This window comes from Juglans microcarpa x Juglans regia, chromosome 6S, assembly GCF_004785595.1.
Source record: "Juglans microcarpa x Juglans regia isolate MS1-56 chromosome 6S, Jm3101_v1.0, whole genome shotgun sequence".
NCBI classification, from domain to species: Eukaryota; Viridiplantae; Streptophyta; class Magnoliopsida; order Fagales; family Juglandaceae; genus Juglans; species Juglans microcarpa x Juglans regia.
Window position 1 is genome coordinate 11,483,611 of NC_054605.1, and position 16,280 is coordinate 11,499,890.

Here is a 16,280-nt window from a genome sequence, read left to right on the forward strand (position 1 = left end):
AAATAATGAAGTCCACTATATGCATGAGTTACATATTTATTTATTTATTTTTTAAATAAGTGTGCAATGTTTACGCATTATATAACTGTAAATATCATTTCTCTAGATATAAATAAAAATATAGATACAATAAGTAAGCCTAGCACATGAATTTGTTTTTTAATTACATAGAATTAAGTGTTGAGTCAGAGTAGGAGTCCAAGACATCTATTCTGATACTATGTCAAACAACTTCTTGTTCCAAAATTTACGCTAATGTAAAGACTTACATAATCATTTATATATATATATATATATATATATATTATTTTAACCAAAATACCAAGTTTAAAAAATACTAAAAAAATCAGGTCTTAAAACCAAAAAAAGAAAAACATGATAGATAGATAACAATCTAATATCCCATTTGATTATAGAGGGAGATATCCACACGGGTGCAGCACCCTTTTCTCTTTTTCTTTTCTATTTCCATTTAAAGGGCAGTTCTTAAAGTTCTGAAGTATCTCATCCAATGCCAGCTGGGAAGACCACAAATACAAGCACTAAAACAAAAGGTCAAGATGTTTGGAGACTCTATGTCTCATTTTATCTCATTTCATCTCATCTTATCATTATAATTTTTTTAAATTTTTATATAAAATATAATAAATAATTTAATTTTTTTAAATTTTAAAATAATAATAATATTAAAAAATAATATTCTAACAAAATTTTATTTAACTTTTAACTTTCATCTCAATTCAGATTCACATCTAAGCTAAATATATGGTATTGAATCTCTTACAACTTATCAATTCTTTTTTTAAAAAAAAAAAAAAAGAAGAATAGATATGCATCTGTCTTTTGGTTTACCAAAGTGAAACAGAATGTTAAACATATTTATTTAATCTAATAAGATGTCATTTTCTTTTCTTTTTTTATTTTTCTGTTCTTTTTTCCTATTTTGTATTGACCCATGCACCATCACAACCGGTGACAACGTGTTCACGATCAGGACGTCATTGTCGACGGTGGAAAAGAATAGACATCCACTTAGATAATTATGCTAATTTGCTTTAATCACGACTGACCTCCCTCACCTACCTCCACTATGCCTCATGTTTACTTTGTAATCTCCATTTCTTCTTATTGCCCCCACAAATGTTTTGCTTATCTTTATTTAATTACAACTGTTTCACTTACATAAAAATTATATAAAAATAAATTTATAAATTAATTTAAGTTTATGTGATATATTAAAATTATTTTATAATATAATCTAATGTATTACATCAAAACACGTTAATTTATTAATTTATTTTTATAAAATTTATTTGTTACTAAAACATTTCTCTTATTATATATTTCTTACGGTAAACTCTTGGATTCATTGCAACAAACATTGTCTATGCCACGTATAAATATATAAACATATATAACACATTATTAATATGAAAATTTTTCAAATCAATTAATTAACATAAAAAGATATAGTTATATATATATATATATATAAACTTTTTTCATAACTAATTAGAAAAATGATATTTACAGTCCAGAGTACGTAAGTATTGTGCATTTCTTTTAGAAAAAAGTGAGTAAATATAAAATCTGTACGAAAAAAATTAATTTTTTAATGATAGGTCTCACTTTTTTTTAAAAAAAGTGTCCAACGCTTATATAACTTATAATTGTATCTAACATTACTCATTGACATTAATGAATACTTTGTTGCTTTTCAATTTCCACCCTCTTGGTATAGAATTAAAATAAAGAGAAATGATAGTTACAGTCGTGAGTGTACAAGTACTGCATAATCACTTTAAAAAAAAGTAAATAAATACGAAATCTACATGAAAAGAAAATTAATTTTTAATAGTGAACTACATTCTTTTTTAAAAAGATTATACGACAATTATATACTCTATAATTATATATAACATTACTCTAAAATAAATAACCCAAAAATAATATGAAAAGTTTCAGGTTTCAACATTTTTATCCTTAATAAAAAAAATAAAGTTTATTTGGCACTTTTTTTTTTTTAGCAAATAGAATCAAAGATTTCCTGTTTAAAAACCTGCTGACAAGATTATGATGAATCACTTGACGCAATAAAATAAGGTTGTTTCATACGATAAAAGAAAAAAAGAAAAAGGACAACTGATCACGAGGAATCAGCAAAATAAATATTAAAACAACAAGTGGAGTTTTGATTCAACCGATGGATGTCATGTCCACAGGTTTTTAGCTTTCAAATGTGCTTATACAACTGGCCTTGGCTTTTGTCCCACTTAAAAACAAGTTTACTATAAGACAAAATAATTTATGCAAATTTAAGATGTACATATCTTTTTTAAAAAAATGAACTTCGTCTTTAGGTTTTTTATTTTTTATTTTAGGATGAATCCCACATTTTTTTTAAAAGAATTATATAAAACTCGTATGACTTAAGATGACATCTTCATCATCATCCTGAGTTTGAAGAGGTGTTAGAATATTGAAAAATTCTATTCATCATCTCCACGCCATATACCATACATGATTTTTTTAATTTTTATTTTTTTATCATAATCGTATGTGTGGTATATAAATAATGAGTAGAATAACTCAATTAATTTAAGAGAAATAAAATAACAATAACAATAAATATAGCATGTTGTGTATGGGAAGATGAGCAACAGAGCTATAGAATATTACCAATACTCATAAGATGGCGTCTTCATCATCATCCTCAGTTTAAAGGGATGTTAGAATATTACCATACTCATAGTATGGTAATATGACTTATTATCTATCATATTTATTTTATTATATAAATCAATTAGTATTATTGATTTATTGTATTTTCACTCTTTCTCTAGCCTTATGATTTACCTATAAATAGGGACAGATGTTATATATTCAATAACAATTGAGAATAACAAAGATGTAACCCTTAAATCCTCTATTCCTCCTTCTTTGTTCTTAATCTCATTTTCTATTTTATTTTATTTTATTTTCTACACAAAATATCTTGATTCTAAATTCATTAATTTTAAACATGGTCGTTTGGATAGATTTTATAAATGAAGGGATTTAAAGTTTATTATAGTCTATTTGTTAGAATAAGAAATTAATTTCTAGTAACATAATTTAAAATCAAACGTTTTGAGTGATTTATTCGAGACCTAAATTTAGAATATTACATTCGAATGAGTTGTTATTTACAAGTTGTATTTTTAACGTGGAATTTGTTATACTCATAAAAAAAATTTTAAAAAATTAATAATTTTTTTATATAAAATAATGTCGGCAGACTTCCACATCAGCATGGTATAATATGTTAATTAACATAATTATGAACAGATTTAATCATAATCCTAATGGGAAGTGTCACCCATTATTCTAAGTGCCGGAACCCAAAAGCAAATGGTGGGAGCCAACATGGTTTTGTTCGTTGTTTTTTCATGTCCATTATCATTGGCTTTATGATTATAATAGGGAGAAAGGATTCATTCAATGTAAAATTGTCAAAATGGTTGTGTAATGAAGTCAACAGAAATGGTTTTAAACAAATATAGAATGATTAGAGGTATGTGTAGAGGCCCTAATTGTTGGTCAATTTAGGCGCAACTTAGGTTAAAAGGCCACATCAGAAGTGACTTTGAGTTTAAAAGATGGATAAAAGCACTGTTAGGCTAACTATATATGTGCCAATTTGACAGTGCCCTAGTTTTGTTCCTAAAGAGTAAAGGCGAAAGGAGACAGCTTCACTAATTTTGTCTTGGTGGAATGCCCATCATAATGTCGAATGAATGTAAATGTTGCTTCTAAACTTTGTCAAATCTCTATGTCAATTACAATATTTTAACTTATGAATTATTAGGCTATTGAATTTTAGATTTGAAAATTGCAGCTAGGTGACCATTTTCAATTGGGTTTTCTCCTAACAGACATCTTTTAGAAGAGGGTTGTTGGCCTCGATTGGGCTTAGCTGAGTTCTCTGAAGTCTAAACTTACTTTTCTAGTAGTCTCTTGTAGGCTTGTTTTAAGAGCTGATAGGGGGAAAAAACTCCCTTACAGTTACTCCGTCAATTCTTATCGGACTAGTCCAATGTGAATTCATTTTTGCCTTTGTCTTCATGCCATATGATTTTCCGTTGTTTCTACCGTTGAGATCCTCTTTCCTAGAAGTGGGCAGTTATTACTCCCCTGGCTCTTCTACTTAGGTTTCAGGCTCTAGATTATGCCCATATGGATTTTTCGTTATTCTAATGATGTCGGGTGAAGTCCTCTTCTCGACTTTATTGGCACGTTTCCTGACGGTTAGATTTCACATTTGATTGCGTCCTTCCAGTCATCTCAGCATTGATGGTGTCAGGCGGCTCCTTCTCTCCACGTCGCATCGTATGGTACCTGCTGTGGGAAGCCTCCACTTCTTGCCATCTTCATTGGGCACGTCGTTCCCGTGACTTTGGGATGCTAACTGTCGTTGGGTCTGTTTAAATCTCCCCCTTCGTCGTTGGAACCCTCCTTTTTGCCCTTCTCCTTCCTTCTTTTATGTTTTTGCCCCTCCTAGTCTAATGGTTAGACTCCTCGTACCTGTCTCGAGGCACCATTTGGTTTTCCACGTTGCATCATGTCGCGCGTTTCACGGGATCCAAACCCTTTTGTATCCCCCGTTCCGCCACGTGAGTACGGAAGGGCAATCGTCACTTCCCCTTTATATAAACGCGACTCTGCCCTCTTTTTTCCACCTTTTTCACATCCTTATCTCTTTTGGCTCTAACCTTCTCGTACCCTTTGCTTGACTCCTCTTCCTCTCCATTGCCTTTCTCAACTTCAATCTCTATAACTCCCAAGAAGACCGTTCAACCCAAAATTCCAGGGGAACTGGACCAGCCTGAGGTTCTCACCATAGAGTAATTCTACATCGGACGTAATTGGCGTTCAAATGTCACCTCTGAGTTCTTATCATCACTAGCTTCCACTTTTCATGTCCCGAAGAAGGTGGTTTTTGAGGTTCCTGGGCCTTGTGAGGGGGTTGTCGATGATGAGGGTTATGCTTCGAAGGTCACCCTCTTTCTCAACATGTTCTCTTGCAGGTTGAGGTTACCTTTCTCTCGTCCTGTTCGCGACCTACTAGATTGCCTCGCATTGGCCCCCTCTCAACACCACCCAAATGCTTGGGGATTTTGATGTGTTGCTGCATCCTCTGGTGACGAGCTTTGTCGGAATCAGACCTGGAGCACGCTGACCTTACTAGTCGCGAGTTTCTCCTGACTCATAACCTCATAAAGCGTGAGGGGAATATTTGTAGTTTCAAGGTGATGCTCGCCCTCGTTTCCCTGGAACCGCACTATCTCAAAGCCAAGGATTGGACTCCCAAGGTTTTTTTTATGTCCAGCCGTGGGTGGGAATTTCTGATTGGGCAGGTGAATCGTCGTTAATTCCCTATTCGAGCCATATGGGGGTGGTTCCTGACGACAAAGCGATACAACTGAAGGCACTCTCTCGAGGAGGTGCATCATATTGCTCTTGTTAGAGAATGGGTGTAGAAACACCCAGTTGATGTCCTCATGGAGGCTCTCCTTGGGGAGGAAAACATAAGAGCCTTCTTACCTCCTCTCGGCCACACCATTTTCGATGATCGCACCATTCCAATACAGCCTAAAGCCACCCCAACTCGAAAGTGTTCAGCGAGCCCTCCTCTCATAGGCAAAGGGAAGAAAGTCTGCACAGAGGTTGCTAGGGCTGACAACAACCCAGTTTCCCCTCCTCGATTTCCTTTGGGGCAGTCCTCGGCACTGATTGAGGTATGACGTTTGCCACCATTTGTGTCCCCTCCACAGCCAACCTCATCTATCCATCAAGGAGCTAGGGAGGAAAAAGTCATGCCATCCCAGTGGCACCGGCCGCTCCTCCTTCCACAACTGCTTTGACCACTAAGCCCGTCACGGTTGCAATCCTCGTGTGCCAACCGCGCCGATGGGTCTGAGCCAGTTGTCCCATAGGGCAAATATACTCTCAACGCATTTCTATTGGGCTCTCTTGGAACCGACTCCCCTTGAGGTAAACATGGAGATGATCCCTTCCTCCCCATCTACAGCGCAATCTGCCATCGAATGTCAAGTTTTCGAGGATGCTGCTGAGGATCACATAAAGGGTTCCAGACCAGGTGTGGAGAGGATGTATTTCCCTGAGTCCTCTCACACCCAACCTTCACCAGAGGGTCCTGCTCCTGCCACCACCATGGTTGAGATCCCGGTGGCCGCGACCGAGGAGCCTGTCGGGAGAACCTTTGGAGGGGAAGGGGTGGAACCAGAGTTGGCCATGGTTCTTGACCTCAGTGTTGAGAAGACGACTGCTACTCTCTTTCCCGTATTTGTCGCAAGGTCACTAGCTGTTGAAATTGAGCTGATCGTGGAGGCGAGGAGCGAAAGGGATAGTCCGCGAAGCTCCAGTGAGAGAGGAGAGCCTCAAAGTCCTAGCGAAGAACTTTCTTCAGCCACCGAAGGCCACTTTCTCTCCCAGCCCTCCATCATCCTTATATCGAGGGACATGGGTGCCGTTGAAGATGTGGGAGCGACTACCCAACCTTCTCTCAAAGAGATCTCCATGGAGGCCCATTCCTCTCTCAGCTCGATCAGAGGGGGGAGGAGCTCGAGCACAGTCTCTTGAATGGGTGACCAAATCTTTGATGGGCTTATTTTTCGAGGTATCTCGCATTGGTTTGTTCTTTTCTGCTATTTTATCACTTAGGAATCCTACGTTGACTATCCCCATTTTTGCTTTTGTTAGCGGTAGGGTGCATCTCGGTTGGCCGCCTTCACTGTAGACGGCCAGGAAGCTGTTGAAAGAGAAAACCAGACCCTTTGCTTGCTGGCACGACAAGCCCTACGATATGCTTGGAGGGAGAGGGAGGAGAAGGAGCGGCTGGAAGTGGAGCTATTGAAAATTCAGCTTGCTCACAAAAAGATACGGGGGCATGTCAAGTAGCTTTGTTGTCAGTAGAAGACGTTAAAAGCCAAGCTTGTCAAGGCAAAAGAGCAGGCCGAGTTGGCTCGTAATGATGTCCTTACTGTGTCGGCGGTAAGGAGCTCAGTTGAAGGGTCAATTGATGAACTGACTATGAAGGTGGTGGCTCTTGAGGAATCACTAAGCCAGTTACAAGGGGAGAATGCCGACTTGAGGGGCAGTCGAGACTCTAAGGCCCTGCAACTTGAGCAATTGGATAAAGACTGTCAGTTCCTTTCTAAAGCTTTGAAAGGATGAGAAAACTTGTTGGCGGTCGCCTAGGCTGCTACCGACCAAGAAAAAAGGAGGGTCGAACAAGCATCCGAAGATTTAAAGGGAGCTAAGAAGAGGTTAGCTACCCATATAGTGGTCATTGGAAGATCTACGAAGTGACCTATCTCAAGTTCAAGAGGTTGTTCCCGCTTAGAAAGGCAGCTGAGGTCGGTTGTGTTTGTCCGCAACAGGCTTGGTCGTACGGATACATTGAATGCCTCAAAAGGATGTGGGACCACATTCTGGAGAACCCTCAGGCAAACTCAAGAGCCCTCGAGGGACACTTAAGAGCTCTTGACCCCCGCGACCTCCATCCAGACCCTGATGCGCTCTTTCATAGTTGCACCCTGGACAGAGACATAATTCCTGACGCCTTCCCTTCCAATTTTGAGTCTCCCGACCCAGATTCTAATGTGCCTGCGCCAGATCCCAATTCTCTCGAGTTGGATCCTAAAGCTCCCGCATCTTTATTTTTTTTTTACGTTGCTCTATTTGTAAGTTATATACATTATTTCTTTCCCTTGTAGAGAACTTTAATCAAGTATCTTTAGATGTCCTTGCAGCCATTTGCTCGTGCTTTGTATACATTTAACTTATCAATAAAATTGTCTTTTTTCTTTGCCATTTGTTCTGTTTCTTCCTCAATGTTCTTTTTCCTATGTTTTTTCTTCTGTCGGTTTGGCGGGTCTGATGCAAGGAATAAGTCAAGTCCGTGGAGACACAATACTTGGCTCCCCAATCTTCTCGCCAGCATTGTAAACTGAGGTAAGGGTTAGGCAAGCCCGTGGAAACACAATACTTGGCTTCCTTGATCTTCTTGTCGGCCTTGCGGGTTGCCAAGTCTGTGGAGATACAGTGACGCCTGGGATCATGACTATCTAGAGGGTCTAGAGAGGGTGAGAGATCACGTGCTCTTGAATCCCTGAAGCAATTTGAGGGCATTGAGAGTGCAAGGACTCCCTTAGGACCCGGCAACGCTTAAGTGGGGGCCTCGATAGGAATGAGCTCATCTCAAGCACACTCTCAGCCAACCCCACCAGCTGAACATCCCCCTTCTTGTATTAATGTATTTTTTGGTAATGGAGAGAACGGGCCTATATTCCGTGGGGAGAGAGGCCAGGACACTTTAGGCTAAGCCTTCCTCTTCGGTCTCCCCGGGGGGGCGTGAGTCACCGCGTAGTTGAGGAGTCGTCTTGTTCTGGTTTCTCACTTGGTGGAGGAGGAGTTCGGCAAGGATTCTGAGGTGCTATTTGTTTGGCGTTTCGTCTTTGGAGATGGCGTTATGTTGGGCAATTTAATGACTAAACCCGTTCTCCTCAGGCAGAGGGGATGGGATGCCTTAGACTAAGCCGGCCTTGGTGGTCCCCCGAGGAGGTAATTTATCAGATGGATGAGAATGTCGTCAACTGTTCACCATGAGTGCAAAATTTGCAAACTTGGATTGTTTTGTCGGATATGTGAAGCATTAGTCGCTTGGCATTCTATTTGGTGGACAAGGAGCGAGGCGAGGAGTCTGAGGCGTAATATCAGGTAGTCGGGATGCCTTGGACTAAGCCCTCCCTTTTGCCCCCCCCCTTCTCGAGGAGGTAATTTGTAGAAAAGCTAAGATGCCAGTCCACTCTTTGCTGCGATGGGGTTGGGGTTGGTGTAAGTTGTTAGGCCGCCAACCCACTTATTGGTCCTCACAGGGAGGTAAGTTGCAGGGCAGTTTGAGACTGGACTCACTCCCACCCGTTGACATTATAGAGAAGGTAAGTGTTGGGTTAGGTCGGCACTGATCCCACTCTCCGTCCTGGGATGGACCAGATGGCCTTAAGGCGCATCTTGCCCTTTACCTCCCACGGGGAGGTAAGTTACCAAGCCGTTTGAGACTAAACCCGCTCCCGCTTGTTGACTCTCACTAGGAAGGTAAGTGTCGGGCAGCCGAAGGCTGGACCGCTCTCCACTGAGAAAGGGATAAAGCAGTTTTATGCGTAACTCATCCCTTTGGTACCTCGCGAGGAGGTAAGTAGTCGTCGATGGAGATTGTGTCAATGGAGATTATGTTGATGGAGTAGGAGTTTAGATAGGCGAGATGTATTTTATCCCTAAAATGCCACATTTTCATTAATAGAAGTTACACTATCGATGTGAAAATATAAATTACAAGTCATGGAGTTTATTTCGCAATAATACTTCCATATGTGCTTGGCGTTCTAGGGGTGTGGACCATATGCACCCCGCTATCATTTGGCTTCAATTCTTGCACGTAACACTTTCGCGTCCAGACTTATTCTCCTCAAATTTCTCCCACCCCCTGAGAGGTCGGGAACTTCATCTTCAAATGGTAGGTCGACGTTACAGACCTTAAACTGTTATTGGTAAGTCTGCCGATGAGGGCGTTGTATGATGAATGAGCCTTGACCACCAGAAAGTCGACCATGATAGAGGCTGTCAAGGGGGCACTGCCCGTCAAGATAGACAATGTGATGGATCCAACTGGTTGGACCATGTTGCTAGAGAAACCTTTCAATGACATGGGGGCTAGTTGGAGTCAGGAGACATCTATTCACATCCATGTATAGGCTTCCCAGAATAGGATGTCCGTGGAGCTGCCATTGTCAATAAGAATCCTTCTAGTGGTGAAGTTGGTGACCAGTATAGTCACCACTAAGGCATCATCGTGCAGATAGAGGACCCCCGCCTCGTCATCATCTCCAAAGGAAATGATGAGGATCAAGTCGTTTCTCTTGTACTTGGTGGGGTGACACTCTGCGAATATACTTCTTAGTATCTTGCTCGCTTGGCTTGCGCCTTCTGCCTTAGGTTTCGCCCCAGCCAGCAAACCCTCCTGCGATGGTTCTGATTTCCCTTAATGGCAGCCCTTCTTGATGCGGTGCGTGGGGGCAATCGCACTAAGGTCCTTGTGCAACTATCATTTGCCTCAGGCTCCCTTCCTTCCTTAGCTTTCTAGCCTTTTCCACATTTCTTTCTCTGGACCTCTACCTTGACTCCCGCTCTAGCCTCTTGGTGGGAGGGTACCACGGCCTTGGCCGCCTAGCCAACTCTTTTTCCTCTTTCAAGGAAAGGAAATCTTCAGTGTTATGAGTGGTGGACTAGTGGTCGGTGTGATAACGGTGGCTGGTGCTCTTGTAATCATCTTCTGGGGGGGTTGACGATTGTCTTTCTAGATGGCAAGAGCTGGCCAATCAAACCGAAGCCCCAGGCCCTTCATAGGAGCTTCCTCTCTCCTGTTGTTGGGCTGCCCTCTCTCCTGCTTCTTGCGAGCCTTACCGCTGGTTGGCGCTTTCCCTTTCTTTTCTGCCTATTCCAGTTCTTTCCTCCTCGGCTTGATCAAGGCTCGAAGTGTATCTTCGGCATTAAAAAAGTTGTCAGCTTGGTCCATAAATTCTCGCAACATGGCGGGAGTTCTTCTCGCCAATTGCACCATGAACTAGGATTGGGGCCACACTCCTCCCAAGAGCGCCACCAAAGTTATCTTCTCTTCCTGGTCGTCTATGGTCATTCGTTCTTTGTTGAACCTAGATAAGTATGTCTTCAGGCTCTCGTCTTCCCCTTGCTTGATAGTGAGGAGGTATGCTGCGGGGCGTCTCCTTCTTCGGCTCGCCATAAACTATGTGAGGAACAGACGGGCTAGCTCCCTAAAGCTGTTTATGGACCCAAGTGCCAAAGACTCAAACCATACTATTGACAGCCCCCTCAAGGTCAGTGGGAAAGCCCTGCAGGCCACTTCTCCCTAGAAACCATGCAGAGTCATGTGACCTTTGAAGGTTTCCAGGTGTTCAAGGGGATCTCTAGCCCCATCGTACGTATCCATGAGGGCACTCAAAACTTTGGTGGCAGGGGCACGGCCATCACCTCCTCGTTGTAAGGTAGGCCCGTACTGTGAGCAATTGGTCTACTGATGACGATGTGCACATCTTCCTCGTCATTTCTTCATACTTTCCTTTGAGGTTATGCAACTCGTCTGCATATTTTTTCTTTCTTCCTTTACGTCACCTCCCCCTGTGTTTCTGGATCCCACATGTTTGTTGTTGTTTGGTTCTGCTTCGTTTTCTAGCTTGTTGGTGGCTACTCTAAGCGTCCCATTCTCTTTTCGGAGGGTTTTCACCTCGGTGGTTAGCTTTCCTACTATTTGATCTATCGCAGCGAGCCTTGCTTCCATGTTTGTAGACGTCGCTTCTTCTTTTCCCCGAGTTGTCCGACTCACTTTATCATGCAAGCATTCTGTATTAAGCCTCTCCATGTCTGCTATCAGGAGATCGAGGATTCTCCATATTCCCCCCCCCCCAACCTGCAAGTGCAGGTTCCAGAGGGCAAGGTGTCATCAGGGTGGTTCATGGCAGTAAGTCTCATCTACCCCTACAATCCGCTTTCGCTGTGCATGGGTTGCTTCAGGGGTGAGTTTTGCTTGTAGGCCGAGTACTCTACATAGGCCCGCTGACTCATTTTAGAGGAGGGTTGTTAGCCTTGATTGGACTTGGCCGGGTTCTTTTACTTACTTCCCAATGGTCCCTCGTGGGCTTGCTTTAAGGGTCGGTAGGAGAAAAAACTCCCTTACAGTATATTAATGGGTTTTTCAACTACTTGGAAAAAAAAAATTACCAAAAGTCTTCATGCGAAAATGGCACCACGATTGGATTGAGACATATTTTGGTTTAGGTCCCCAGAGGAAGTGGTCCTGGTTCCAAACTTCCTGTCAATTTGTCAAACAAAGTTACTGCTGTTCTCTCTTCTTTTTCTCCCCCACCCTTTACGCTTAAAAGTACTGCATCATTTGACTAGAATTTACAACCATTTCCAAAATTTCAGAACTGACCCATCTATTATTGAATGTGTTTGTATGTATGTACGTCTTGTTGGGTCTAGTCCTCCCTGGCCAGTATAATGGAAGCTGAATCCAAATATTGAAAAGACACTCCAAAGGACAGAACAACGTCTTTATTTTTTTGTATGTTTGTTTCCTACTGGTTTAAGGTCATCTTCTACATCATATTCATGGCCTCACAGGCATTAGTATTTACTATCGCTGTTGCATGGGATTTTAGCTTCTTTTTTTTTTTTTTTTTTTTTTTTTTTTGTGTGTGTGCAGTTGCATTGGTACAAAGTGATGTTTGTTTGGGAAATTCATTAAACAAATCATTCCAATCCAAAAGCTCTGGAGTTTTGCAAACTACACAACCATTCTAGTCTTATCCCACTACGGTGAGATGATATTATTTATCAACCTTCGATTTACAATGAAAAGCGACATTTTTTAAAATGGAATGACAGTAGGATAGTAGTGTGGTATGTAGTATTAGTTGGGATTGCTCTATTATGATATTATATATATATATATATATATATATATATATATATATATTGGACATTTTTCCATTGAACTAGTGATCTTGAAGCCCGGAAGGGTGAAAAAGAGCTCCCTCCCTCTCTCTCTCTCTCTCTCTCTCTGTGTGAAAAGGCTCTTTGAATTCAAATCTTTCCTAGCTGTCCATCTCTTGCCGTCAAATCTTTCCTAGTTACTATCTCTCTCTCTCTCTCTCTCTCTCTCTCTCTCTCTCTATATATATATATATATATATTACTGTTTCTCCTAACTTGGGATCAATTGATAGATGAAGTAAATTTCTCATTCTGCCAAATTCAGAACAACAAAATGCAGCCACCACCAATCAAGAAGTTACAACTGTTTGAAATGGCAGTACAACAGTACACAAACTAGACTATATCAAAACGAAAAAAAATCTATTAATCATTCATTTTCTCGTCATTGGCCAGCCCTTTTTACTCATCCATTGTCTATCAAATACACACTATGCTACTTGGGGAAAAGAAAAAAAGACCCAGAATTTCTCGAGTCTTGACTTGGGAAGAAAGACTTTGTGCTCAAAAAAGTAATAGTGATGCTGAAATTGAGGGTCGCACATGAATAATACACTTGAATCTTCTGTTTGACTTATTGCCATAGTTGGCAAGGTTAATATTTCTCTTTGACATCACAAGGGTTGAATTTGGGCATGCAGTACTGATTACAGAAACTTCTGATGTTTACTCGTTGAAAATGCTGCTCAGTTTAGAGGGTAAAGGAAGAAGATAAATCACACGACACCAACCTCTTACATGTCATATACAGTGGTTTCCTTCCACTGGAAAAGACTAATGGAAAAGACAATAAGCGTAGAGGTTTGGAAATTGGGTTGAGTTGTTAAGCTGTAATTTTCACACAAAAGTTGTCTAGCTTCTTAATTTGACTCCAACTTTGGTTATTTTTTTATGATCACTGTGCTTTGGCATCATCATGTTAATCTTCTTAATTTTTCCAAAAGGAATCAAACGGCAAGTGCCCCTCGTTTTTGCATGTGGATAAGATGGCAATTAAGTCAGAAAAAATGACTAATGCATGCATTTGCCTGTGACTGCTTAGGATTGCTAATGCTAATTTGGGTTCTAACTTCTCAATTTCCACTTTCAATATGGCACGTTTCTTTCAATCCAGCTCAATTTCCAACTGAATGAATGTAAAAAAGAAGCTTTGTTTTTCACAACTTTATCTACTATGTGGTTCCCAAAATCAGCCCATCTAAAATGTAAAAAGCCCAACCCAAATGATGAACACAAACCAAACTGAATACTTGCCCAAGGGCCAAACCCAAATTGTGGGAAATGAAAATCTCATGTGGTTTTTATGCCCTACCGCCCACAAAAATACCTTGATGCAAGGGGTTGGGAGTGGGAGGGAAGAATCAAGTGCTCAAAGCGTAAACTGAACAACAAAACAGAATGAGCTCACAAGAGTAGCCAAGGAACGAACATGGATGCTGAGAATTGCTAATATTTAAAACCATCGACAGCATCAAGAAAAAGTGGTGTTCAGCTGTCAATATTCACGAGTTCCACTTGGATGCTCAATCCCGCTTCAAAATTAGACTGGAATTTTCTTATTTTTAGGTCATTAGAGAAGATGTTTATTGTGCAGCGCTTTGACCTCATGTTCGGTCTTAATGGGATCTAAGATTACGAATCTTCGAGTGCAAAGAATTTCTAGAGATCACGTTTCATTATTGAATAGCTGATGGTTTAACTTATCTATATGATGAAACGCATTACACGAGTCTAAAGTTTAACCAGATAAAAAATGTTGCAATGCAAACTGGGATTGTACACTGATGGGTCGACGTCGGTTTCAGTGCCAAACCAAGACCCCACCGATATCTGTCATGAGTCTATTGAACCGGCCGAAACCAGTCGATTGGGGAGAGAAAACCGATCATATCGATTTTGACGTGCATCGGTGCAATCTTTCGTCTACCTTCTCCATCTTTTGTGAAGTTGGAGGAATTGAGGAAGAAAAAGACGCATCGCGCCGTCATCTGCCATGGGAGTTTAGAAGAAAGTTGCAAATGAGGAATTGAAGAAGAAGAAGAAGATCTGGGAAGAAGATGAAGAAAGGGGTGGGAGGTTATTAATCCATTTTGAAACAATTGGCACCGTTCTATTATATATGTTTTTTTTAATTTCTAGATCCTAAAACGATGTTATTTCACTCATTTAAATACAATGGTGCCGTTTTATATACATGTATTCCAAAAAAAAAAAGGACCCGATCGGTCGATTCAGAAGTTCAAACTGGCGTCAAACTGTCGATTTGGCTTTCTCTCAAATCCTCTTGCCCGCCAACCGGTTCCTTGCCTATTTCGTGCTCTGGCGGCCGGTCTAATTGGTTCCGACCGATTTTGGCGGCTCCTATACACCCCTAGTGCAAACGACTCTGGAATTTGTCATAAAAAATACAGAAGAATAGAAAGTAATTTTTTTTTTATATCTATAAGAATATTGAGTAAAATGAAAGTGCAACATATAACTTTTTCCATATGAATGAAAAATCTATAAATAATGATCGTGTGGAAGGCTTAGTCCTTGGGTTCAAACCAAATTGGTCATTCATACGAGCTTTATCAACATGGATACTCAAAAACCCTAATGTCTAAACCCAACCACCCAAGAATCACTCCGCATATGCCGAGTGATAAAACATTTTCATCTTATTCTTCATAGCACCATCTCTGAGTGGTTATCGAGTCTTGACAACATTTTGTGCATAGCTGCCATCTGTTCGAACAAAATGGTCATAGAGCTCGGATTTTCCAAAGAATAAAGCCTTATTATCTAGAAAACAGCATTGATCTTCTTTTTTTTTCAGATCTTTTGAACATTTCCCATCTCAGGATTTCACATCCAACATACAGACATATCTGCAAACAATTAAATAGCACAATCGAAGTACCATGATCAAAATTTGTAACATTTCCCATTCAAATGATATCCAAATATGAGATCCAACAGTAACTAAACAAGTTCATATCAATCAAACCATCAAACACAAAATCCCAAGCATCTGAACCCACAAATCGCAAAACCCGAGAAAATCCAACGACCTCCTAAGCAGTGAGAACCACGGCCCCACCGGCCTCCTTGATCTTCTTCTCGGCGATCTTGGAGACGAGTTTGGCCTTGACAACGAAGGGCTGGTTCTCGGGCAAGACTCCCTTTCCGAGTACTTTAAAGAAGCCGAACTGGGTGACGTCGACCAAAGGCACGCTGTCCTTGGTGGCCTTGTCCTTGGCCTCCTGGGGCACAAGCGACCAGAGCTTGTCGACGTTGACGATTGGGCAGTAGAACTTGTTGCGCAGCTTGTGGAAATACCTCATGCCGACCTTGCCGAAGTACCCCGGATGGTACTTGTCGAAGAGGATGCGGTGGTGGTGCATCCCTCCGGCGTTTCCCCTACCTCCAGGGTGCTTCCTGTGCTTACCGATACGACCGTGCCCAGCACTCACGTGCCCGCGCTTCTTCCGGTTCTTCTTGAAACGGGTCGTCATGTTCTCGCTTCTCTCCCTCTCGCAGCCTCGCTAAGTTGGGTTAGGGTTTCGGGGGAGATGGCAAAGCCTTGAAACTAGGTTTAAATGGCTTTTATAGTGATACCCAGACGAGGGTTTGGGGTGGTGTTTTTACTTTTTACAACTTCGGGT

The 16,280-nt window shown here is 40.9% G+C and overlaps 1 protein-coding gene across 1 annotated transcript; it reads right to left on the bottom strand.

The window, feature by feature from the left end:
- Positions 1–15,536: 15,536 nt before the first annotated feature.
- On the bottom strand, positions 15,537–16,280 carry LOC121237757 (60S ribosomal protein L27a-3). The gene has a single exon (XM_041134628.1). The coding sequence runs from the start codon at positions 16,128–16,130 to the stop codon at positions 15,690–15,692; it is 441 nt and encodes a 146-aa protein (XP_040990562.1). The 5' UTR covers positions 16,131–16,280; the 3' UTR covers positions 15,537–15,689.

What these genes read in the sequence shown, in the direction of transcription:
- LOC121237757 (XM_041134628.1), bottom strand. Translation starts at nt 16,130, where the DNA reads ATGACGACCCGTTTCAAGAAGAACCGGAAGAAGCGCGGGCACGTGAGT.